This window comes from Alosa alosa, chromosome 4, assembly GCF_017589495.1.
Source record: "Alosa alosa isolate M-15738 ecotype Scorff River chromosome 4, AALO_Geno_1.1, whole genome shotgun sequence".
Classification (NCBI taxonomy): Eukaryota; Metazoa; Chordata; class Actinopteri; order Clupeiformes; family Clupeidae; genus Alosa; species Alosa alosa.
In genome coordinates, this window is record NC_063192.1 from 14,135,850 (window position 1) to 14,160,446 (window position 24,597).

The 24,597-nt window shown below is 41.5% G+C and overlaps 3 protein-coding genes and 1 non-coding gene across 33 annotated transcripts; 2 read left to right on the plus strand and 2 right to left on the minus strand.

Annotated features, from left to right (window-relative positions):
• Positions 1-1,259: 1,259 nt before the first annotated feature.
• Positions 1,260-3,129, minus strand: wdr41 (WD repeat domain 41). Its single transcript, XM_048240317.1, has one exon. The coding sequence runs from the start codon at positions 2,992-2,994 to the stop codon at positions 1,642-1,644; it is 1,353 nt and encodes a 450-aa protein (XP_048096274.1). The 5' UTR covers positions 2,995-3,129; the 3' UTR covers positions 1,260-1,641.
• A 31-nt stretch (positions 3,130-3,160) lies between these two features.
• Positions 3,161-14,484, plus strand: LOC125292853 (tumor protein D54-like). 29 transcript variants are annotated; one of them, XM_048240318.1, is made up of 10 exons: positions 3,161-3,242; positions 3,341-3,384; positions 5,372-5,481; positions 5,663-5,811; positions 6,169-6,228; positions 8,305-8,352; positions 10,462-10,563; positions 11,350-11,376; positions 12,375-12,419; positions 12,726-12,998. In XM_048240318.1, exons 2-10 carry the CDS (start codon positions 3,366-3,368, stop codon positions 12,805-12,807), a joined length of 642 nt encoding a protein of 213 aa, XP_048096275.1. In that variant the 5' UTR covers positions 3,161-3,242; positions 3,341-3,365; the 3' UTR covers positions 12,808-12,998. The 29 variants fall into 29 exon arrangements, 25 of the variants coding, with proteins under 25 accessions (XP_048096275.1, XP_048096279.1, XP_048096276.1 ...); XM_048240319.1 differs by having other exon boundaries at positions 3,241-3,259; XR_007193288.1 differs by lacking the exon at positions 3,161-3,242 and adding an exon at positions 13,005-14,484 and having other exon boundaries at positions 3,249-3,384; positions 12,621-12,774.
• Positions 14,485-15,999: 1,515 nt separating this feature from the next.
• On the minus strand, positions 16,000-16,071 carry trnae-cuc. Its single transcript has one exon. It is a non-coding gene; the product is annotated as a tRNA-Glu (tRNA).
• Positions 16,072-16,435: 364 nt separating this feature from the next.
• Positions 16,436-19,623, plus strand: ppdpfa (pancreatic progenitor cell differentiation and proliferation factor a). Of its 2 annotated transcripts, XM_048240346.1 has the most exons (6): positions 16,436-16,613; positions 17,092-17,181; positions 18,402-18,499; positions 18,661-18,738; positions 18,890-18,980; positions 19,104-19,623. In XM_048240346.1, the coding sequence occupies exons 3-6, from the start codon at positions 18,445-18,447 to the stop codon at positions 19,228-19,230; spliced, it is 351 nt and encodes a 116-aa protein (XP_048096303.1). In that variant the 5' UTR covers positions 16,436-16,613; positions 17,092-17,181; positions 18,402-18,444; the 3' UTR covers positions 19,231-19,623. The 2 variants fall into 2 exon arrangements, with proteins under 2 accessions (XP_048096303.1, XP_048096302.1); XM_048240345.1 differs by lacking the exon at positions 17,092-17,181 and having other exon boundaries at positions 16,437-16,613.
• Positions 19,624-24,597: the final 4,974 nt, after the last annotated feature.

Consider the following 24,597-nt stretch of genomic DNA (forward strand, 5'->3'; position numbering starts at 1 on the left):
ATATACAAAAGCCTTCAACACAAGATCAGGATGGTGTGTCTTTGATAAGAGGTGGGTATAGCTTTATAGAATGAGTATACAGTGTAAGAATTAAATCCCATATGAACCACTAAGCACCTCTGGGACATGTCATGTTACCATGTCTGTAAATCTGTCGGATTTAGACATAACAAATGACGACAGAAGAGAAATGGGACCGGATGGTTCACTGAACCAAGATTGTTTTCAGACCATGAGTGAGACATAATTATAGGCTAGGGAATGTATTGATGTAAAACACAATATTGTTTATTTTGAGCCTGAACCCTGTATGGTATTATTCATATTATTCATATTATTATATTTAGATGCTATTTCATCTGACTGAGCAGCTAGAAAATTATCATTTCAAATCTGACAGTATTCTCTTCCTGTGGGAGGTTTTTAATGTCAGTATTGGTCAGAATGCTATGAATAACAAATTAAACAGATGTCGAATTTGTTTTGTTGTTTGGAAATAGCATACCATATTTTGTTAGCATTTAAGACATTAATTTTGTCCCAGTGGTTTTTTAGTACACAGGATTGTTTTTTATCATGATGATCCCACTGTTTTTCAAATCATAGATACATGATAAACAGCCAGAGTAAGTTGCTTGTATAGGCACAAGAGACTACAATTCCGTCTTTAGATTTTGGAATAGCTGATGGCATGTGCCAGAACTTACAGTATGACATGCTTATTATAAGTTCAAAGAAAATGGGCCCAAAACACTTATCTGGCAAACAAGGACTTTATTCTGGTGGATTTCTCATAATTAAACCCTTTCAGACCCTTTTTTGTTCATAATGTTGTTTTCCTGTCTGAAACAAACCAAACAACAAAAAACTTCTCTACCACTCTATGGCTACCACTCCATCACTTTAAAACCATGGACCACACATATTAAAGGTGAGATGAGTAGGCAATATGTGGGCCTCCATCAGAATAACAGCTTTTAATGTTTTGTTTTTAATGATTTTATTTACATAGGGGCTATAATTCCAAATTAAATGTGGTATTGGCTGACTTCACTTGTGGGCACTGCATTTTTGTTTTTTAAATCTTTGAGTAATTGTCCTTGCTTGCGACTACATTGAATCTCATCAATTCAATGGTGTGTGCTAGTCCTCTTATAGATGTCAATTTGTAGGCTTATGTGTAACACTCAGTTGTCATAGCTTATAAAAAACAAGTAGGCTTATAGTGAAATAATCAATAACAAGAGAGTTTGAATATGTAGATTAAAAAGGGGAATAATCATACTGAATTTATTGTAGCGTCTCATTGTTTTACTACCATTTATATTTTTGCTCTTATAAGATTTAATACATTCATTTAAACATTTATTCAATAGAGAAGACAAGGCAATCCATCTAAACACAAGTGAGTTTTAGATTTAACGGTTAATAAAATGCATACAGACGATAAAATTTTACCATAAGATCAGACTGATTTACAATATTCAAATGAACTTCAGGCACAAATCACAATTATAACATTTTCCTACATTATTATTGTATATTTAGGGCAGTGCATATACAACACACAAATTAAATCAAATAATATGAAATATGTCCATAAAAGACTATGAGAGCTGGTTGTGGTCTGTGAGGTTCTATTTAATACAGACCCTGATTATCTTCAAGTTTCTGGAATAGCTCCAGACTACGCAAGTGGGACTGCATCTCCCCATCCCTCCAAATGATCAGCAGGTGGTCAGAGGAGCATGTCACCAAGCCTTTCTGGCCAAAGTTCAGAAACATCTGCACAGCTCCAGAATGGCCAATTAAATCACCCATGAACTCCAGGGTCTTGAGGCCTGGGTCTTCCAGAGCCTTTTTCGGAGATGGACCTTGCTTGTTGGACCGCCCGAAGGACCACATTCCAAAGAAGCCTGCTGAGGCAGGCTCTGCGGCGAGTGGGAGGTCTTGAAGTTCCCATATCTTTACATTTCCATCTTCAGAGCATGATATTAGCTTACTTGGAGACAGCAGCTTAGTGTGCAAGATGTCAGAATCATGGGCCACCTTTCTGTATGCCACTACACACTTTTTTTGGATATCATAAACATATAGTCCGCTACCCACTGCTACAACAACAAGCTCTCCATCAGACACAAGATGCTGGATGGACATGTCACTCTGTTTCTGAGACCCCAGCCTGATCTCTGGCCCATCATAATGAAATTCCTCTAAAACAATCTCTTCATCAGCATGAATGGTCCATTCAATAGAATCCCATATGATGAGTTCACCAATATGAGAGCCACTAGCAAATAACTTATCACTAACATTGATGAGGGCTCTGATGCTGTCCTGATGGTTGGCCAAGTGTCGGAATGCTGTGATGGACACATCTGACCCCGTGGATGAAACCTTGAGTTCATAAATGATTATCTCCCTGTCCACTGCAGCTGCTACATAGTTCCTGGGAAGCTCCACCATGGCAGTGACTCCTGTGTCGCTGTGTTGTTCAGTCTGGCTAAGCAGCTGGAAACCTCTATTCCAAACACACAAGTCATTTCCTCCAGAAAGCCACATGTTGTGCCACTCCAGCACTAAGAGGCACTTGATTGAAGACTGTAGGTCAGATACTGTCTGAACACGATTTCCAGTGTCTGGATCCCAAAGACTGACTGATCGGTCAGACGAGGCTGTGATAAGAAATGTGTGTGTTACTTCCTCTTGGGTGATAGTGTATGTCACCAGTGCAGTGATTTGCTGAGTGTGTCCTCTCAGCTCTAGCAGTCGCTCTCCTGTCTCCACATTCCACACCAACACCAGACCATCATCTCCGGCAGATGCAAATCTGATATCATCAATTTGCACCACATATCTAACAATATCAAAGTGTCCTTTCAAGACCTGCAGCTCCGTGAAACAGTTTTTGGGTTGTTCCTCCCCACTGAACAGCACGGAGTTTTTCTCCACTACACCCTGTGCTTCACGACCACCAAGAATCCATCGCAACATGATCGATTTTTTGATGCAATCTTGATAAGACAGACAGAATAATTACCCTTTCCTAGACGTCTTCTTTTATATCATTTCAATATGCCATCAGCAAAGGTCCATCGACACCATAACATATCCTGATGTTTTTTGTTTTTTTTAAACGTCATCATCGTGTTCCGGAAAAGTGGCGCGTAGTGATGACACATTTCTAAATTGAAACGGGCAACGTTAAAGCAGAGACGGTTGATAAGGATCTTTGGTTAAAGGTAAACATTCCAGTGAGGTCTGTGCATTCACTCACGATCTTGCTTTCCGTTTTACTGAATTAGTGATTTTCGATAACAGCCCCTTCTCTTCGGGACAGGTGTTTCGGTGATATCCCTCTAAGTATGGATTCTGTTAATAATGGTAAGACTTCAAAGTACTCAAACGCAGCTAACTTTGGTTAACGTTTTGGTTAAGTTACCTAGCCTAATTGATTTGACGTTGGCTAGCTGGCCTGCCGACACTGATCTTTGCGTAACCTAATATCTTTGTCAATATATTGTTATTCATCGTTTGGTATTTCATACTATTTGGGTTTTCATCGTGGTTTAAATGGTCGTGATAGTTGTTTAAACATTTTCCTCACGGGATCAAAAGAGTATACTTATACTTATACATCGCGTCAGTTAGCTAGTGGTTGCTAATTTAGCTAAGTTGGAAAGTAGGCTAGCTGACGCAACTGGTGCGGCAACTGCTGTCGCGATTAGCTTGCTAGGTAAGTTAACGTTAGCTTTGCAGATATGAAAAATATTGTCATGTGTCTTCATGTTGTCAGTGTAAAACATTAAAATGACTTCGCAGACGCTCACATTAATTACGCAGGTAGTGAGGTTTCGTCCAATAATCAAGACAGTCGGTAGTCAACGTTAATCAATGGCTCCTGAAATGAGACACAGCTACCTGTCAATGGACAACTTGGTATGGAATTCAGGATTCGAAAAGCACTCGTGAGTCTAGCATCTTTTTTTTCGGGGGTTTTGCATCTGTTCTCTGCATGTATGCGGACGTTTTTGATGACTAATGGTTGCCTAACACGATGACTTGTGAGGCGAGTCTCACTGTTAACGCAAATGCTGTCAAACTCGTTTTAATGTTGGTTGGACAACAATTAATGTTACTGACTTTGAGACGGGTAACGGGCTTAAGCTATAAGTATGCATGGGAAGTTGTACTTTATATTAGATTAGGTAGTCTTTATTGTCATTGACACTTTTTGCAAAGGTACAACGAGATTTGAAAGTGCTGTCAACTCATGAGGTTTGCATAACAACAATAATAAATAGTTTAAAAAATGCACATATATAAAAAGAATATAAACATATATTGCACTGGTTATGAACAGGAATGGTTCTGTACATATTTCACTGGTAAAAAGAGCATTACTCCACCATAGAATTTGCACAGTGGGTTAGGGGCCGAGAACAGACTATTTTTAATTTGAAGAGTTAAGGGCCATGATTGCCTTGCCTTCGGATATAAGCTATTTTTTAAACGGTTTGTCCTGGTTTTCATTGTTCTGTATCTCCTGCCTGAAGGCAAGAGCTGAAAGTGACAGTGTCCTGGGTGTGAAGGGTCCTTTGAAATGTCTGTTGCCTTCTTATGGCGTCTAGAGGCGTAGATCTCTTCCAGCGTGGGGAGGGGGCAGCCTATGGTCTTCTCTGCTGCCCTGACGACCCTGTGAAGCGCCTTCCTCTCTGAGGATGTGCAGCTACCGTACCAAACACACAGTCAATACGTGAGCACACTCTCTAAGGAGCAGTGATGGAAGGCGAGAAGCAGATTCTGGGGTATTCTGGGTGTTCTGATTGTTCTCAGGAAGTACAGTCTCTGCTGCGCCTTCTTCAGTAGCTCCTTGGTGTTGGCGCACCATGTCAGGTCGTCCTCCAGCTCAATGCCCAGAAACCTGAACACTGGAACCCTCTCCACACAGGCCCCGCCGATGAAGAGTGGTTGAATGTCAGACTTGTTCTTTCTAAAGTCAATGACCAGCTCCTTTGTTTTTGTGGTGTTGAGGAGCAGGTTGTTGACTGGGCACCACTCTGCCAGCCGCTCCACCTCGTCCCTGTATGCTAGCTCGCCCACCTCGGCTGAGATGAGTCCAACTTCTGTCGTGTCATCTGCGAACTTTACAATCTTGTTGCTGATGTGGGTGGGGGCACAGTCATACGTATAGACACAATACAATGTATTACAATTCAAGCGATTCAAAAATGGAAGGTGGCCTAATGCTCAACTTTGATTTGAGCGTGCCGTCATCACCGTTTATCGGGTTGTAAGACAGTTCATCTCTGAGATTTGATTGTGAATGGTAGGCTATGTTGCTTAAAAGAATTGGTCTTCTGTGTTAAAGGTTTTGGAAGTGCCAGGATGACCGGGTCAATGGAGGGTGCCACCGGTGGAACCCTGCCCCCTGGTCTCACTGAAGAGGAAGCAGAGGAGTTGAGAGTGGAACTCACTAAGGTAAGGTGATATTATGGGATGTGATGTATGGTGTAAGACTCGCCCATGTGTTAAGAGGGATCCCTTTCAAACAGTGTACAAAATGGACTTTTTCTACTGATTTCAGTTGACATGACAAAAAGGATGCCGTTTCTAGTCTAGTCCTTGGGTAAATGTTGGGCTCACTCTTGCTCTGTTGTAGGTGGAGGATGAGATTCAGACTTTAAGGCAGGTCTTGGCTGCTAAGGAGAGGCATGCTGGAGACATCAAAAGACAACTGGGTATCAGTCCGCTCAACGAGATCAAACAGAACATCTCAAAGGGATGGCAGGATGTCCAGTCCTCCAATGCGTGAGTGCTTCTCCTCTCAGATCTGTCCCTCCATAGTATGGGAGCTTATAACGAGTCCATACAGCTTGACAAAAGTCTAGTATTCTTTACCTCTCCTAAGAATATGTACATATGAATATGTATCGTGTCACATGGCTTAAGTACACACTTGCTAATATCTATGCTGCATGTATCTCTGTAAAGTCACCTTTCATCAAACATGACGTGTACACACCAACTGTAAGATAACAGTTGTACAAAGCAATTAAGAGGCTGGTTTTAGGAAAGTCAATCTTTTAGGTTTCTCAAATTAGCACAAAAGAAAATAATTCCCATATCCACTCTAGTAGAATAAATAGATTTGGTTTTTATTTCTAGCTATTTGCAAACCAAAGAGAAACTTGGACAGTGGAATGAAAGCATTACCCACTCAAATGCGTGAGTCACCATTTTTGTTTCTTTTAACTTCTTTTCTTTTAACAGCTTAGCTCCCCTTTGTTAAAAGACCACATCATCTTTTGGGAAAATGATCTTATTTGCCATCTTATCTACCCCAGACTCAGATAAGAGGATATATATCATTCTCTTCTCTGTGCATTTAATAATCCAGTCTGACACCATTAGTCTATCTTAGCATAATTCACTGGGAGTGGGTTAGACCAGTCAACCTATAGCTAGCCTATAACTAAAAGGGACAGAGAAGAGAAGGTGATGTATCCACTTATATAAAACATTGACATGTTCCTTTAAGACATCTATTGTCTGTTGCCTACTGTACAGCTTATGCTTATTTGGATTTGCCAGCTAAATCTCATACAAAAAAACTGTTGTAGGGTGAGCCTATGGTGAAATACGCCAAAAGCAGGAATAGCACATTACAACCCCATACTATACATTTTGTAGGCAAGTTGAAGTTTAAATGGTAGACATAGTTTGTTATATAGAGCATTGTCCTCAACTAGTGTGCCGAGGCAAAGTGAGGTGTGCAATGACATTTTGAGGAGCTCAATATGTTTTTATACAGGCTCATGAAATGGGCTATAGGGCTATTTTTTAAATGTATCCATGTCAACATGACTTAAGCATATACCTTATAATGACGTGACCATATACCATATAATTGAAAAAAAGCTATGTGACATAATGTATAATCAGTAACCATAAGTTGGTGTGCTTTGGCGTTTCAGTTTGACCTTTGGTGTGTCTTAGCCCCAAAAAGGTTGAGAACTTTTGATGTAGAGCAGCAGCATTTGTAGCATAGAGCAGCAGTCAACAACAGTTTTAACTGACGTTTGTTGACTCCAGTCCAGATACTTCGTTTACCACCATCTGTATTGTCTTGCATGACGGACCCTTAAAAAGACTCTGGTGAATATGGACAGTCAGAAGAACACTTAACTGTTGTCTGGTTCATGGAGTCCCTTCATGTGCATTTCTAATGTAGTATTTCATTATTTAATGTATCCAAAACATGTGGACAGGGAAATTTACCAATCTTTTCTATCAAAGACAGATTTAGCTGGCTAATTTCTTTCCTGTAGCATTTCCCCCTAGTTTTCAAAGATGGCTTAGATCAGACATTCCTTTAGCAGAGTAGGGCCACTTGGACACATGCATGTCAGAGTGATGTAATGTGAGAAGGCAATTACCCTTGCATCTGCTAGAATTAAGATGCACAGGATAAACCATGTGCAGGAACAAGGCTTCTAAGTTTCTCCTGATCCTCCTCCATGGATACACACACATCACATGGCCAGAACACAATGTTGAAGATGTTTGAGCATAATGAGTAATTATGAGAGTGTGCAGTGGGATGAGAGTGTGGTGACAACTGTCAGATCTGAGCCAATCTTGTCCTTAGAATGGCACCTGTGTTGCAATCTTGTCCTTAGAATGGCACCTGTGTTGCTAGCTTGACCTCAGGCCCCCTACCCACCAGGCTGATTGTCTGCTAAACTTGTTTTAAGGTGTTGAACAGATGTTAGGACTGACTGACGCCATTCAACAAACTGTCCTCCAGCTGCCCTGTTTATAAAAGATTTACCAGTGAAATTATTTATTATAATTCTTAACATCCCTCTAGACCTCTCTTATGAGCAAACACAGATTTTTGCATAATGAGGTTTTGAATAATGGTGCATCGCACAGGACATTAAATCTAAAGGCCTTTGCTATCTTTCCCCCTAATTAGCTGAAAAATATTTATGCTTCACCATCCATGCTTGCTTGCCTGTCTTGACGCCAGCAGTTATTTATTAGTGGCACAAGTTTGCAATTGTCCAGGGAAGGAAAGTCATTATTTTGTTCCAGCAGCTCTCCCAGGTCATGCTGTATGTAGTATCAGTTTAGCACCGTGAATAGCATATATAAGAGAGCATAACAAGGATTGCCTCTCTCTATCCTCCCACAATCCCATGTCAGTGTTAAATGTTTATGTGTATACACCCATTCCCTGCTTGTGTTTGTGGGAGGACATTTCTCTTGTAATCTAAAGCTATATGTGTGTCTCTGTAGTTACCTTACAGCCTCTGCCACTCTGGACGACATAAGCCAATCTGACGCGTGAGTTTTGATTCATCTGTTGCTAGTTGTTGTTTTCATTTCAGAATTAGCTTAGAGTTCTTTTCATTCCCATGCCATCATTTGGCTGAATGTTAACATGCTAACAGACAAGGGCTACAGTACAGCGGGTGGGAACTAGTTTCAGATCTGAGGCTAACCTCCTCTTTGTGTATCAACCATATTAGTTTAATTATGCTCAAGGCCTCAGATTTTGGACATTAATACTTGGTGCACTGATTACATTGGTACTAATGCACGCTAAAAAGTGCATTAGTAAAGAGACCTGTACTTTATCATATTGAATGTCAGAACTTCAAACAATGGACTTGAAAATTGTTCCTGTTTCTAACTCATTAATAACCCTAATCTGTGTGATTAATAATGATGATAATACATTTTATTTATTAGAGTGCTGTAAAATATGCTCAGATGCCATACATTTCATCTTAGAAATGAAAAAAAGGTTTATCAAGCTTTGTGTGCTTGGCAGCACAGTGGAATTGGCATAATAAGCCTTAGATGAGGAAATGTTGAAAAAGAAAAGTAGTAAGTAAGCAAAGTAAGGGAGGAGAAATCCACCCAAGTCAGTAGTACCTTCTGAGCTAAATCAGCTACTCATATTATTTGACATTGTGGTTACCCCCTGTCTGACAGCATGGTCATGTGATCAGATGTCATAGAGAAACTCTGTGTTTGTGCAACGAGTCTCTTCATGACCAAGTGTCGGCATTCTGCCCTCGAGGAGCCATAGTTGCCTAATCCCCTACATGCTTTTTAGCGTGTACTTTCCAGGACAGCACAGGGGAGAACACCGGTTCCCTCCACCTGAAACCTAAGGCCTCCCCTGCTCCCTCCCTACTGGGCTGGGCGTGTTCATTCACTGTGGGAACTCGAGTGAGCGCAAGAAGGCTTGTGGAGGGATGGCGGGGCGGGATGGGGAGCTTTGGTGGCCTGAGAGCGGCATCACTCCTCCCTCCTCTCACATGGGAGCGCACAGAGAGGACTGAGGGAACAGCTGATTGGATTGGCGGGTTAACCTGGATCAGGGCACTGTGATTAGCATAGCCCAGGCACACAAGTAATGATATTAGCACGGAGACCATAGCTGTATCCATGGGGGGAACACACGCACACACACAAAAACAGGGAGGTCCATGCTAAAAGAGTCCAAGCAGGAGTCTATAGTGAGTGTGTGTCTAGTCTACACATGCTGGCACATGCCTGTTTACAACTTTCACTGAAGCTGTGCAGTCTCAGTGTGCTGTACTTTATTTATAACCACTAAGCCCATGTGTGTTTGGACTGCAGGGAAGATGAGTGCTTTGTTTGTGTGACTGAGGGTGATTCATTCAGGAGTCATTGAGGAAAGTGATTAGTAATGCAGTTGAAGGTTTAAGATTTTGAAACATTTACTTTTGTGTCATTGATGGGAGAATTAGATTTTAGTCAGTAATGCTAAGATAATATTTGAATTGTTGAGTGATTCGTTGTTTCGGAAGTTGTTCTTGCAGAGTATGTCAAAACAAAATATGTGATTTCTTGGAAACCTAACTTTCCCTCTCTTGGTAACACATTAACCTCTCCCTTTCTGTCTGCTCTCTGTTCTTTGATAATTATGTGTCTGAACACCAGTGTACAGAGAGCCTCTGTGCACACCTGTGTTATGTGTACAAATGTAGGAGAGGAGAGCCAGCAAAAGTTCCTCTATTCCAAGGCCTGTTTCACACTGGATGCACTGTGGAACCTCTTAATCTTTACTGATTTTCATGAACAGCTTACCCGTGAACGTGGGCACTAAAATGAAAATCAAGCCGTTCTGAAGCCGTCATGCAAACCCAACTCATTCAGTGTGAAACAGGCCTTGTGGTCATTTCCAGCTGCGATGCTCTACCACCACTCCCCATCGCACAGAATTGGATGAAACGCCACTAACTGTGATGCAGACACTACTGTCACACATGCTTTGAAGTCTTCACAGAAACAAATCTAGTGTGTGTGTTTTAATTTCCCCCTCTCACTTTCTCTTTCCCCTTTCTCTGTGAACCTCATCTCCCTTGTCTTCCGTTTCCCCTGCTTGGTTTCTCGCCACTGTGATTTCCCACTCTGCAGGTATAAGAAGACCCAGGAGACTCTCTCCCAGGCAGGCCAGGTGACCTCTGCAGCCTTGTCCAGCATGGGTGCAGCCATCAGCGAGAGAATTGGGACCATGAGGTGAGACTTCATCATGTCTAAACACTCAGTCTTTTCAAACGTCACTGCTTTTCCACCCTGGGTGATGGGCTCTGCATATTAATGCAATCATTTGTATAGAGGCTATAATCAGATGTGCTCAGTAGTGCTTCTACGATATACTCTTAATACTACTAATGTGTATGCACTGGACTTTGTAACAAATCTCTGTTATTGAGCTCTACTAACCAGGAGGTGGGGGTATAGCCTTCCAAATTATTATTTTTTATGTTGCTAATGGTTTGTTGACCTGGATACAAATCAGTTTCATGATTATGACCGCTATCAGTAACAAAAAAAGACGGCTATTACAGTTATTAGAACTATTAAAGATAAGTAAGCAAGTAAAGCTAAAGAAAGCTATTATCATATTGCCTTTGACATGTAGACACTGAATCTTGTCTGTGGGTTAGGTTTTTCTGGGGGAGATGAAACATGATGTAATAACATGGCATAAATGATAAATTGTGGCAATTATGTCACCTTGACCTTGACCGCCTTGGTAGTTCAGCCCAGATCTGTGGCCTTCATCTCCTCAGACAGTCAACTTGGTAATAGAGACTGTTACTGTGAAGGGAGAAAAGAAACAAAATTTGCCACTTCTTATTGAAGTGGAATACCGAATACAGCTCTATTATGCATTGTGTGTGTGTGTGTGACTGTTTGTCTGTCTTCATTTGACCTTGACCTTGACCATGACCGTGAAAAATGTTCTTTCTCACTCACTGCCATGTTTCCCTCCTTTAATGCTGCCTGATGGCTCTGCAGGGCTCTGCCCTTTTATAACACGCCTAGGTAAGACAGTGTGGAGGTATAGCACACAACACAGGGGGTTAGTTTAGTTTGACCAAATCCAGAGTAAGAATACACTGTTGTATCTTTGTAGACTGGATCTCAAGTACTTGTGTTGCATGGTATTAAAGAATCTGTATTGTGTGGTCCGTGGTCATATTTTATCAAACTGAACATTCTACACCAGGGGCCTGTCTCACGGTGCAGTCATTAGGGATTAACTTGCTCCCTTAGTTTGGTCTAACCCAAAATATACTTTCTAACAATACTGGCTCACTTTTTACTGGGTTGTGTTACACCATTTGCTTCTCTGCTAACATGCCCTTGGGCAACTGATTTAAGGTCATAAACAGAAAATGGAGGTAGCCACCCTCCCTTTTAACTGTTCCATCACACAGTTTGCGGCTGATCATTACTCGCTCATTGGTATTTTTGATATGTGCATACAGTTGACCCACTGTATTTTTTTTTAAAAATCTCTCTTACCAGGCCACCACTTTCGTTAACTTTTTGATGGTTTGTATCTTTTTGATACTTCAACAGCACAGTTGTGTGTGCTCCCATGGGGTTTTCACAATGCATCTCTTGCTGTAGCTAACACTAAAATGATTAACAGTATCATGAAGATAGAACCTTGACTGTGCTGAACGTTTTGAGACAGGCCCCATTGAAGAGAGAAGACCAAATCAGTCTGAATTGCATAATGTTTCTCCTGCTACAATGCCTGTGGGACCTCCCATAAAGAGACTCCAGCAGTTTATTACACCCCTAAACTTCTTTTCCTCTAAAGTATACACTCAGAAGTTGTTTTCATGCTTTAAAATGGTTTAAAACGTAACTTTACACTTTCTTCGTCATTTTGGGAATTGAGATGTATCTGGCTGTGGGGATTGATCTGAATGTGCTGCATGGCTTATGCTCTTTCTGTCTTCCACTGTCTGTGGCTCTAACCTCGTCTGCTTGCCTTAACGCTGCCCCTGTCTGCCTCCTCCGCACTGAAGACTTGGTTACTCCGTGCATCACTCCTTAAGTATGCCATCTATGAGGTAAAGCATTATCATAGAATGTCATCACAGTGCGCACAGCCACCTGTACCACATATCTCAGCCACCTGTACCACATATCTCAAAACTCCATTTTGGCTATTGAATCACTCAATGTTGTCATATTCCAGTATACTTGCTAGGTTTATTAGGGCAATTAATGAGTTTGTAATATATTTAGATGTACATTGTATTCTGTTTTAGAAAAGTGAGGTTGTGATGTTCAGTCTGATATGAAGAAACATTACTACAAACTACTAACGAGACAGAGAGACTTGTTGCCATACGTGTTCCCTTTGCTCTTCGCAGGAGCTCGCCCTCCTTCAGGTCCTTTGAAGACCGGGTAGGAAGCCTGAGGGTGACATGCCTTTCTTATCTCTGTCTTCTCTGACTTGCTCCAGTTTGGCCATTTCTTCATTTTACCCCTCTAATTGTAATGTGGAAAAAGCTAGTCTAGTGGTGTATGGCTTTTGATTGTGATTCTTTGGGTGATGTAGTACAGCGACAGCATAAAGAGCATGTTGTACGGTAGTCACCCAGGGACTGTTTGCTTATTTTTTTGTAAATGTTTGTTCTGTCTTTCCACAGAAGTAACAAGGACCCAGCTCTCTCTCCTTTCACTCCTGATAAAGAACAAGCTAGCCTGTGCCCGGTGACATGGTGAAGGATATCTGATGGTATCAAGCCCTGCAGTGAAAACACCCCTCGATAACCTCTTAACTGCACTCCTTAAACCAGCTGTTGTGAATGTACTAATACATTTGTATACGGAAAAGGGACAAGCACAACTGAACTGTCTTCGATAAAATCAACTCTAGAGATATATTTATTTTTGTTAATTTCTGTACAGTTCACTTTTAATGCTGCACCGCCTTAATGATATGAAATCTATGCTCAGATTTTGCAGCAGAAGTTAAAATACGTTGTCCAAACCTAATGTCTAAGCTAAGCCAAGAACATCCTGGATGACACTATTTGTCAGTCACAAGAATATTTCTCTGAAAGAAATCTGAATTCTAGTTGTTTTTACCGTGAATTAACATTGGAGTTGGTCTGGCATATACTCCCCTTTAGTATCAGTCTGTGTTTCCGTTTATATTTGGAAAGGAACGTTGTGGCCCTTCTTATAAATGTAGTTTTACAATCTACCCTGTCTGCTTTGTGGCTTGAATGTTTAATGATACATGTTATTAGACTTTGCAGACCTCAGACTGTTGTGAATGCTCTGCCCTTTGCCATTGCTGCTCCTAATCCAGGATCAGTCTTCAAGGGCATTTTAAAACCACCAGACTATTTACACGCTTACAAAAGACCCACCGCAGCAATTGACATTTGTAGCCTCTGTAGACATTGTTACATGTTTATATTGAATGTAAGATGTCTCATTAATGACTTGGATTGATTGGCAGTAAAAAAAGGGCTATAGTTGGCAAGCCACATTGTGGTCTTGAACCAAATGTTTTTTTAAAACACTAGTGATACTACATTGTCTGAAATCAGATACAGGGCTCATTCAACCATTCGTTTTACACTCATTTATTTGCATGAAGCAATTTGTTATGCTCCCACTGTGATGTCAGAAGAGCAGGATGGTTTATTCTATGCAAAAACCTGGTCACAGTAACTTTAAATGTCTGAATGCACAATAGGGCTTTTCTTTTCTTTTGAGGGTGGCAAGATTATATTTGCCAGAATTTATGTTACAACCTGGTGTTTGTTTCTCATTGTAGATTGTCTTTTGTGTTATTGTGGAGAAGCTGTATCAGACTATTGTCAGAAAATGAAGTGACGTTAACTCTCAGAACATTTAAGGAATAGTTAAAATACACATTGCAATAGCGGCCTTGGGTGCATTTGTGGGAACTACATTTTGCATAAGCACTCAGTTTAACAGGTCAAGTGTCTGATGTAAGGTCGGGTGGGTTGTGTCATGATCAATGGCCATGGGGATCACATTTTAATTATGATAGTACTAGTATACATATATTCATTTTTGACAGTACTTTGATTCAAGTTACAATGGATATTTATTGCTTTTGGTGACTTCAATAAAGGATAGAAAAAAGTAGCCTATGTCTGTGGTATTATTTTAGAGCAAAAGAATAATGAGTGGGTTAAACAATGCCTAATAGTGTGTTTTTTTACATGTTAATATTTTGTTAGTCAGAACGGATTTTTCAAAGTGGCAATCAGGGACGGATCAAGGCTTGTGCCAAGTGTGCACGTGCACAGGGGGCCTCAGCCAATGGGGGCCCTCGGATTAAAAAAAAAAAAAATTGCCATGAATTTAGGCTGGATTATGCCCGGTGCTTCTGTCTGTTAATTTGCGGCACAACTGAATGGTGTTATGGAACCGCGGACCGAAAGAAAAATAAACTAAATGTTTTCCTGATCAATAAATACTTTTTAATTCATTAAATATAGAGGCATAACATTAGGTGGAAGTGGTAGGCTATGAGTGCTCATTCAATGTGTATGCGTGTTTGCGGAAGTGAAACTAACCTACTCGTGGGTAGGTGAATGAAGTGGATTCCTGCAATGTTCATGAAAACAGCATAGCGATTGGATAGCCTAATAAATCGCGACTTGTAGGCCTAACAGTAGCTTATATCGTAGCAAATAGCCTATGGCGATGCCGGTGACCGATAGGCCTACACTTATTTCACTCGTCTCGCTGGAGTGAGCGCATAATGTGGGCTGTTGCGCAAAGAAATTAATTAGGGAGATGATCTGCATCTCCATTTACCAAACGCTATAGTTTTGCTAACATCTCCACTGTTAACGTGAAATATGTCTCCATGCAAGGTAGTGTCAAGCAGCAGTAGTGTCAAGCAACCTTATCATGCAGGTAGCCAATGTTCACGTCACCTGAGTCAGACAGAAAACGGGCCCTGCTTGCTCTGTTAAAGTTTGTATGCCCCTTCCAAACTGCGTTAAAAGGGTATATTTAACAGCCAGAATTTCGAAAATTTCCAGGGGGAGACACCCCCGAACCCCCGTAGATCAGCACCACCTCTCACAAAATACTATCAACGTCCCTGCTACCGGTCCGTCAGATATGACAGCTGTGTCCGGTCCGTTTAGTGAAAAATGTTGCTGTAGAGTTTGGACAGCAAAGGGAGATTACAGCCTAGTAATAAAAACAGCTGCTGGAATTCATTTCTGTGTAGGCCTGAGTTATAATATATGACATAATGTACTACATTTTCATTGTGTACAATTGTGCACCAGCCTGCACAGCGACAGCAAAGAGAGAAACGCTGGCTGCACGCGCAAACGCGCCCGCGCGCGTCGCGGTCAGGGGGAGGCGGGGCCTTTTTTGATATTGTGCACAAGGGCCCATTTTGTTTAATCCGTCCCTGGTGGCAATAGGTGGCGATAAGGTGCCACTAAATGTTTCCACGTTGTAGGTAGGCTAACGCAGCCATATGTAGGCTACTTGCCTATCAGGATACTGTTCCCCGCTTTTTAATGTGTGCTGTGCATTTCCATACAATTCTCTGACGTGTTACGGATTGTAGGCTACACAAGTAATAATACACAACTATTTATGCTGGTTAACAGGACGAGAACAAAACATTCCTTCCCTGACCGGGAATCGAACCCGGGCCGCGGCGGTGAGAGCGCCGAATCCTAACCACTAGACCACCAGGGATGTACACTCTCGAATCCACGATGATATATTCATTGTATTTGGTGTTATTTTCAGGTTATGAAACCATGATGAATTAAAAAGGTTACCATCAAGTTAGAATGGTAGGCTAATGGAAATGGCAGTTGCCTCGGACACAATGAGACCTGTTACAATGTTGTCAAACACGCATGGGCAGCATCATGTTGTTTACGTGCTTCTCTCTGTCCTTGAATTTTCTCCCTGCAGAGAGCGACAGCTGGCTGCGTTCCTCATGTTTGGCAACAGTTTCGTGCATGGAAACTGACACTGTCTAGTCCTAGCGCCTCCCAGGAGGAGGATCGTAGCTTGACGTCATGTTAACCTAAGCTATAAACAGGTTCATCCCACTGTACCAGATCAAACCTGTCACTGAAGCTAAAGAAGGACCTATCGAGCGTCTCACCTGACAAACTCATCAAATGGGCCCTGTCGCTTAGCGTTTACTCGCCTTGTCTTCCGACCGTCATCCTGAATCGCAGTTGGTGTTCCTTCCACATCACCGTAGGCTACACCATATTTAAAAGGTAAGGAAGAAATTTGAGTAATTTGTGTAGAATATTGGTGTGTGCATGGTCTGCAGGCCAATGCCAAAGTTATTATAGGGACCAAATGTAGCCAATATAGGTCTTTGCCAATGGGCCATAGCATACACAAATATAACCGTCACTAAGAGGTCTTTCCAGAAATGTTGTCTTCGTGCTGACCTCACCTGTACAGGTTGGTGTAGCACTGAGACACAAACAAGGTCAAATCAAATCTGTGACTGAAGATAGAGAAGGACCCATTGATGTCTATCAGTATATGCCATTGCAATCATTAGTAGTAGCCTAGTCTAGCTTAATACTGGCATATCACTGTTGTAGCCTAATTGAAGGCCCTATAGACCTATACCCTGGAGTTCTCCTAAATTCTGAGACTCATTTGTTTTTAACAACATGGCAGATTCGTCTGCGTCGGTTAAACTGAGAAAGGCTTTGTTTTCTTTTTTTTGTTGTTTTTCAGTTCTTTATCATAGTTTGAATATCATTAGACGGAGAAGTAGGCTATCAAATTTCATTTACACGTCCTCTACCAGAAAAGGGTTGTTGTGAGGTAAGCATCCAAATGCACCCCACCTCAGTATGCCTGCATGTGTCAGCTGTCGCTGTCCTCCTTGGCATCACTGGAACCCTCTCTGCTTTGCAAGCGTCACTTGTGTCTGTCCAGCTGTGCGAATGATTTTTAATGCAGGTGGCACGTGCGAAAGTACGTCCCTTCAAGTAGGCTATCCTACTGTGGGCGATATCAAATCTAGATGTGAGAGCTATCGGTTTATCCTTGAGAGGTGCGCTATGTGGCACAAACGGGCATTAGCCTGCCCGCACGCACGGTATTAAAATCTGCCTCAATCTGGAACTTGATACAGGCACTTTGCTTGTCCTTCCCCACAATGAGAGTGGCAGGCAAAAGCACTCACAACATTTTTCCAATTCAATTGAAAAGGCAGTGGGCAAAAATTGAGCCACTGTTTCTGAAGTAGACTGGCTATGAAGAGGCTAAAAAATTTGTGCCATGAGGGATTTTAGCCAGCTATATTTATCATGTAATTGTCTTTATACTTATGGCTTGTAAAATGTCAAGGGTACTGTTGGAGCCCCAAATATTCTAGTCACGCAGGAGTGGTTCGTGCAATGTAGTATGCACACAGGACACAGTAGTTGGTTTTGTTCAGTAGGCCTAAGCCTATTGATAGGAGCTAGTGCATGCATGCACCAGGCACGCACGCACCCATGCCCTGGGCAGTAACTGGCTCCTAAGCTGCTGGCAGAAGTCTGGAGGGGGAATGGAATCCTACTCCTGCTCCAGCTGTCTGCACATAACACCAGAACTCAGGTTCTGTAGGGGAATGTGGAGAAGGCAGAGAGGCCATAGCAGGCCACTGCCCTTAAAGCATTTACAAAACCCCATCCTCTTAAGGGCCTCCAACTCTTGAATGTAGCAGACTAACCTGATATAGAGTTGTCCTTACAAAAGAATTACAACTGTTCTGTAGTCCTTTTCGTAACTACAAAGCTGAAAAAAAAAAGTTTTGATAGGGGAGAATTGTTATATGCCTGTCTGCTCCAGTGATGATGTATCAATGAAGCATTGCATGATACCTGCTGGGAAGACCTTGACTAAATGAACGCAAACAAAACTCATGTTAAAGTCCGATATCCTTTGACCGCTGTTCTGCCTGAAAGACCTCCATCTGTCCAGTCGTTACCTCATGCCTGTATCTCTTTGCAGTCATTTCCCAACACTCATGTGGGTCACTTTATTTTTGCCTACAGAATTTCCATCTTTGCAAGGTTGACGTGTAAATTTTGAAGAAAAATGGCAGCAATTCCATCCAGCGGATCTCTCATCGCCACCCATGACTACTACCGAAGTGAGTATGAGTCAGCAGCAATTATTCATCACTTTACATCATTTTGATCAGCCTATAATGTCTAGAAGTGACATTGTAATGAAATTGAGTTACCTATATTAAGGGTGAAATTGTACACATTCTTACACATTCTTATACATTTCTTTCATACATTTTTGCAGGGCGCATAGGATCAACATCTAGCAACAGTTCCTGTGGCAGTTCGGAGTATTCAGGGGAGGTCATTCCTCACCCACCAGGTAAGAATGGCCACAAAGTTAATGCTAAGCTACATATTACTGAAAGTATATACTGAAATGATGGATTTCTAATTATCACACTACCATTTTAATTTTACTGAAGTTTCCTACAAGTCTTTATACGTTGACTTATTTGCAATCATTGTTTCAGGTGTAGCCAGACAAGACTCAGGTCACTGGTGGTCTTCCTTCTTCTTTGCAAAGGGCCAGCCTGGAATGCCCAGCAGCACCGACTCAAAGAAGTAAGTCAACATGCGAAACTATGGAAACCTATAGAAAGCCTGACTCTCTAAAATGAATGGTGAAGGGGTGCCAATCAGAATGTAAAACTAATAGATCATCTATCTTTCCTTGATGGTGTACAGGGACGGGACCTACACCGTATCCAATGGGCAGGTGACCTGCATAGCCAGGGAGATGGTGCTGAAGAGGCAGTCCAGCGAAACCAGCGACTCTGGGAAGGCGGAAGCAGGAACTTCCCCCTCCCCCTGAGCCCACCACCCAAACACCACCCCTACCCCTCCCCACACCTCCCCATCCCACCCGGGCCTGGAACTCCTAACCCACCCTGCTCCTGTTCTAGCCCGACCCCAAGCTTGACCCCCCCTAACCTCATCCATCCGTCAACCCCCAGATGCCATCTCAGGAAGATACAGGCGTTGGTGGCTCTGTTTTAAATATTAGCTTTTTTTACTCTGTAGAAAGACTGTTGTAAAACTATTTGTAAGTATTTTTCCTTGGTTTTGTAATTACTATATAATAAAATGTGAAAGAGGCCAAAAAGTTGTCATTTTGTGGCTTGAAGCCTGTAGAGCATAATCCTGTTTGTTACTGTGCTCTCATTGTCATCATGTTTGCATTGAATAAAGTTGCTTTTGAAGCTTCTTCCTGCTTACCATCTTATCTTTTCAAAACCTTCTGGTCTCGTCAAAGCAATAACCAGATTGGTCAGGTTTCCCATTGATTTCTCTGATTACCTATTTAATTAGGAAAGTCAGAATTTGCTTATAGTCTATTTTATTCACGCCTCTAAAGCTACCATTGAAAATATTGGATCTGCAGATATGGCTGATCCACATCTAGTCAAATACAACAAATACCATTCTGCTACTTTCTACACAGGTTATAACCATGTTTCATTTGTAATAACTATGAAGGTTTAACTATACATTGGTTGTAACAAAGTCTTTATACATTTAGTATATATTTTAACATTCTACATGGTAGAGCACATGTGAACAGTACTAGTATCCCTATAAATATAATAAATACTACTAATAAAAATTATTTGTAACAAATTATTCCTACTATGTCTATAATGGTTTACATAAGTTGTTGTTGATATACTTTATTTTGTTATCACCTGTGCGCTACAATGGCACAGACAAAACAATCCAATTGTACAGAGTGACCCCTTAATCTGCTAACGTCAGGTTTGTTTTCCACTGGCCTTCAACCATCTGTGTGATTGAGCACAGAGTGCATGGCTTTAAAGCTCCTGGACATGATTAAAATACCTAGTTAGATAAGATGAGATCCAGACTAGTCACTAATACCCTTTATATAATACTGCACCTGCTAGTGAGACAGCCAGGAGCAAATAGTTTGGAGGAGTGGAGGTTGAATGAGGGATGTTATGCTATGTATAGCCTACAAAGAGACGTAGTTTTCGGTCCAAGATACTGGGCCAATTTCCTGTCCTTTGGGATGTTTCCATTTGGCAAGCAGCAAGCAGCAGTCATAGGGCAAATTTATATTTCTGTTAAGTAAGAGAGGTCAATGTGTGAGGTCTCCTCACCAGAGAGAAAGAGGGACCATATCCTCAGGATTTACAAAACCGAGGAGCTCTACTACCTACAGTGAACATCATGATATTGTTATGTTGTTAATTCCCTTTGTTCGTCATACATGTTGACATTTGCTTTCTTTTCTCAACAACTGTTACCAGTTGATCGAGGACTTGCTTTACATGTGACATATGTGCATATTACTGGCAAAAGCCAGATGAAATGCTGGAAATACAAAAAGTATTCATTGTTTGAATTTGAATTTGTATCATAACTCAAGTATCAACAGGTTCCACTGAAAAGCTATAACTTTTGACAGCTTCAGTGGACAAGTTTCCGTTAACACATGCTAGAACATCTGTTTCACAAGATTCGTAAATACAACGATCAGATCAGGAAGAACAACACTGCAACAGACTCAGACCCGCCTGAGTTCTCTTGTTCGCACATTATCTTTCCTTAATCTGTTATTATTTCCACTGGGACCAGGCCCTCACCCACATCTTCTTTCACTCTCAATCACACAATCCCTGGTTGTGTAACCTCGGGCTCTGCTGTGCTTTCAGATAAGAGACCGATGTGCAACCTGTTCCTAGCAGTTTGTTTGTCGATTGGGAGCACGATGTGACACACTATGGGGAAACCGTTACGGTTTTCCACCTGCAGGCGCAGTCGCTGTCCCGAAAAATTAAGAGCAGAGACCAGAGGCACATCCTGCTGCTCTTAAATGAATGGAAATATGCCATAAAATGGGAGGCCAAAATAATTGAAAGGACTTCCATACCATATAGCCTACCAAGAGGCAATTAGTGTTCAGTAGGTGAAAAGTCAATTGAAAGGGCAAATGCATTTTTTCCTCTACAAGAGTTGTCAGAGAGATGCCAAAGGTTCCCCTACCCTCGGCCCCTCACCTGACCATTCACTCTCCAATGTCCACTTCTCTTTCTGATGGACTAGAAACACACAAGCATAAGACATGTTCCAAATACCTGAACTGAAATAAACTCCATATTTGGGCTATATTTAAGTGTGCTCTCAAGTCCTCACCCCTGTTACATAGCGGTTCTGTAAACTAAACTTCTAAATGGAATACATTTTTACATGTTCTCCCTCATTACCGTCTATTTCATCAAAACATGAGGGGAAATCATCAACAGCAAATTATGCATGTTACGCACATTATGTATGTAGTTTATTCTTTGGTTGGTCTCACCAAATTCACACAACCTTACCCTGGAGATCAAAATCTATCTTTGTTGGAGGCCATTATAGGAGGTAGTCTGTATAGCCACAAACAATATATTACAGGAAATTAAGCAGCAACTGGACATGGGTGTAATCTTGATTCCTTTAATGTGCTCCTTATTTTATAAACGTCTACCCACTGCTCACTAATGCTGCCTTGTGTTTCACATGTGTCACAATGGCTCCTATTCTCAGCAGCCACTAAGCAAGTCATTCTTAAAGCTCCTGGGATACATCGGTGAAACTTGGGTGGGGGGCGGGGGTCTTAACACGCACGTGCGTTTTGGGTGGCATCCTGAGGGGTTACTCGGTCACGTTGTGGCAGTGCCACGTGGCATGGTGATGCCCTGGGCATGTGAATGTGTGTGAGTGGCCTACCCTATCTGCTAGATGTGTTCTTATTTGGGAAGTGTCTCCTGGTTGTTAAAATGTGCACCTCCATCACCTCTCACCAGCAGAAGCATGTATTGACTCTGCATGGGAGAACAACAACCTCTTAATGACTGAATTGTATTATTTATATTCATGTTTTCCCACTTTCATTTATGTAACTAGAATGTATATTTCATATTTCAACTGTTTTTAATCTATTTGGATGTTTAATGTATCAGTAAAAGCAAAAGAGACAGAAATCTCAAAATACAGACTTGAAGCACCAAGCTTGAAGTCCACGTTTAGATCTAAGTTATCAATGTTCAAAAAACCTTACCGTATCAATGTTCAAAAAATAATAACAGCAATAATCAGCTTTGCTTAAAACCCTTTTGATGTTGAACTATTATCGTTTGTTTATCTATCTTGTTTATTGCTGCTTAGTAACATGTGAAAAGCATCTCTCATACCTCCAACATTCTCTCTCTCTCTCACACACACACACAAACACACACACATTTCCACTGCTTTACAGACCCTGAAACACATGTTCACCTTTATACAGAGTAACCTCGCAATCCCTGTCTATGACAAAAAAAAAAAAAAAACAGAGAGCTCTGATTGGTACGGGTGTTCTAGTCAAACCTATGGGGCCGGCTGGAGAAGTCCTTGTCTGTCTGGCGCACCCAATGACTCTAAATAAAGGGAAGCACTGAGAAATTCCTAGATTTGACAAACAACTCCACGTAACCGTGTGAAAGGTTAAAGCTTTTTTGGGCTTTTAGATATATAGATAGATACTTTATTGATCCCCAAGGGAAATTCAAGGTCTCAGTAGCATAGACATCACACACACATTCACTAACAGCAGAAAAAAGTAATTAAAAGTATGTATTATAAAAAACACAACTAAGCAATAAGGACAGTAGAAGATAAAGAATATACTAAATATACTAAAATACAAATTATACTAAATAACACTTAAACTAAATAAATTCTAAAAAACGTATCCACATAGTGGGTGATTAATCAAGAGGCGCTTGCAATGACTGAGGCAGGGACTGAGCCTGTGATTCTTATATATACAGTATATGACTATATTTAAAAAAGATATAAGTGTGGCCACAATTCGGCTGTGGCATGGAGGGAGGGGTTATTTATATGTGCTAATATAGCACGCAAAAAGTGAGCCAGTAAGACAGTGGTAAAAAGTGGCTAGTGGACAGACAGTATCCAAACATGGAGGGGGTGAAGAGGCAGACAGACTATGCAGAGAAGTCTATCTCTCCTCTTCCCTTAAGTGAAGCATTGAACAGTTCAATGGCCCTGGGGACAAATTACTTCCTCAGTCTGTCTGTTGTGCAAGCAAGTGAGCAAAGTCTCCAGCTGATCAGGCTCTTCTGCTTTACAATAGTGCTGTGGAGTTAATGACACTCATTGTCCAAGATGTTGATCAGTTTGTTCAGGGTCCTTTGTCAGATATTGAAGGGATGCACTCCAGTTCAGCTCCCACAATTTTATGGGTTTTAGTGAATAACATGTTGTCATAAACCGTTCTAATTAATCAATATACTCTGTATTTTCTTCTGCTTTATTTACTTACAGGATGAGACTTTTAGTAGGTACATGTTTTGGAAAAAAATATTAATTGAAATATTGAGACAAGAGCTTCCTCTCACAGAAACACGGTGACCACATTTGACCCACTGAATAATGTAAAAAGAGCTGTTGTGTTCAGCTTATGACCAAGGTGTGTGCCAGTAAGTAGTTATGACTGACATGACCGGGTGACTCATCAGACTCGTCTCCATTTCCCCCTCTTCTCATCCCACGGGCTGGACGCTCCACCAGAACACAGCAGCAGGTGTAGTGTGTCCAGTGATGTGTTGGTCATCAGGCATACAGGGACAAATCTCGGTGGACCGCTACATTTGTAGGCCCCTTGATGTTCAATGTAAAAGTTGGAAACTAGTAGCCCACTAGCCCTGTCTCTCTCATTACTAGCTCTCTGGTTGGTGCCACACATTTGCCACAGCGCTTCATTGGGGTCATCAGGATAAATGAGGAATCTGGGGCAAATTTGGGGGGCAATGCCGTGCTACCTCCTGTTGCCCTGATGTGGCACTGTGACCTATTTAACCCACGCTGCATGCAGCAGTGAGAGCTCACAAAACATACACTCACGACCTATGAGAAATACCTCCTGGTTTGAAAAAGGTTACCCAACATCTATGCCCTACTCTTAAACTTTTCCAAGCTGGACATCTCCAGCTTGTTCTGGTTAAGTGTCTGGTTACCTGCCGGTCAGTGGTCAGACAGGAGAATATACTGGAAGTAACCAAAGCCATTAAAGTTGAAAAGTAATATTTACACCGTTCCATTTCTGGCGAGGTGCTGAGACGGGTTTATCTGGCTGCCTGCTGTATTAAAAGCAACAGCCTAACTGAGGGTCTAT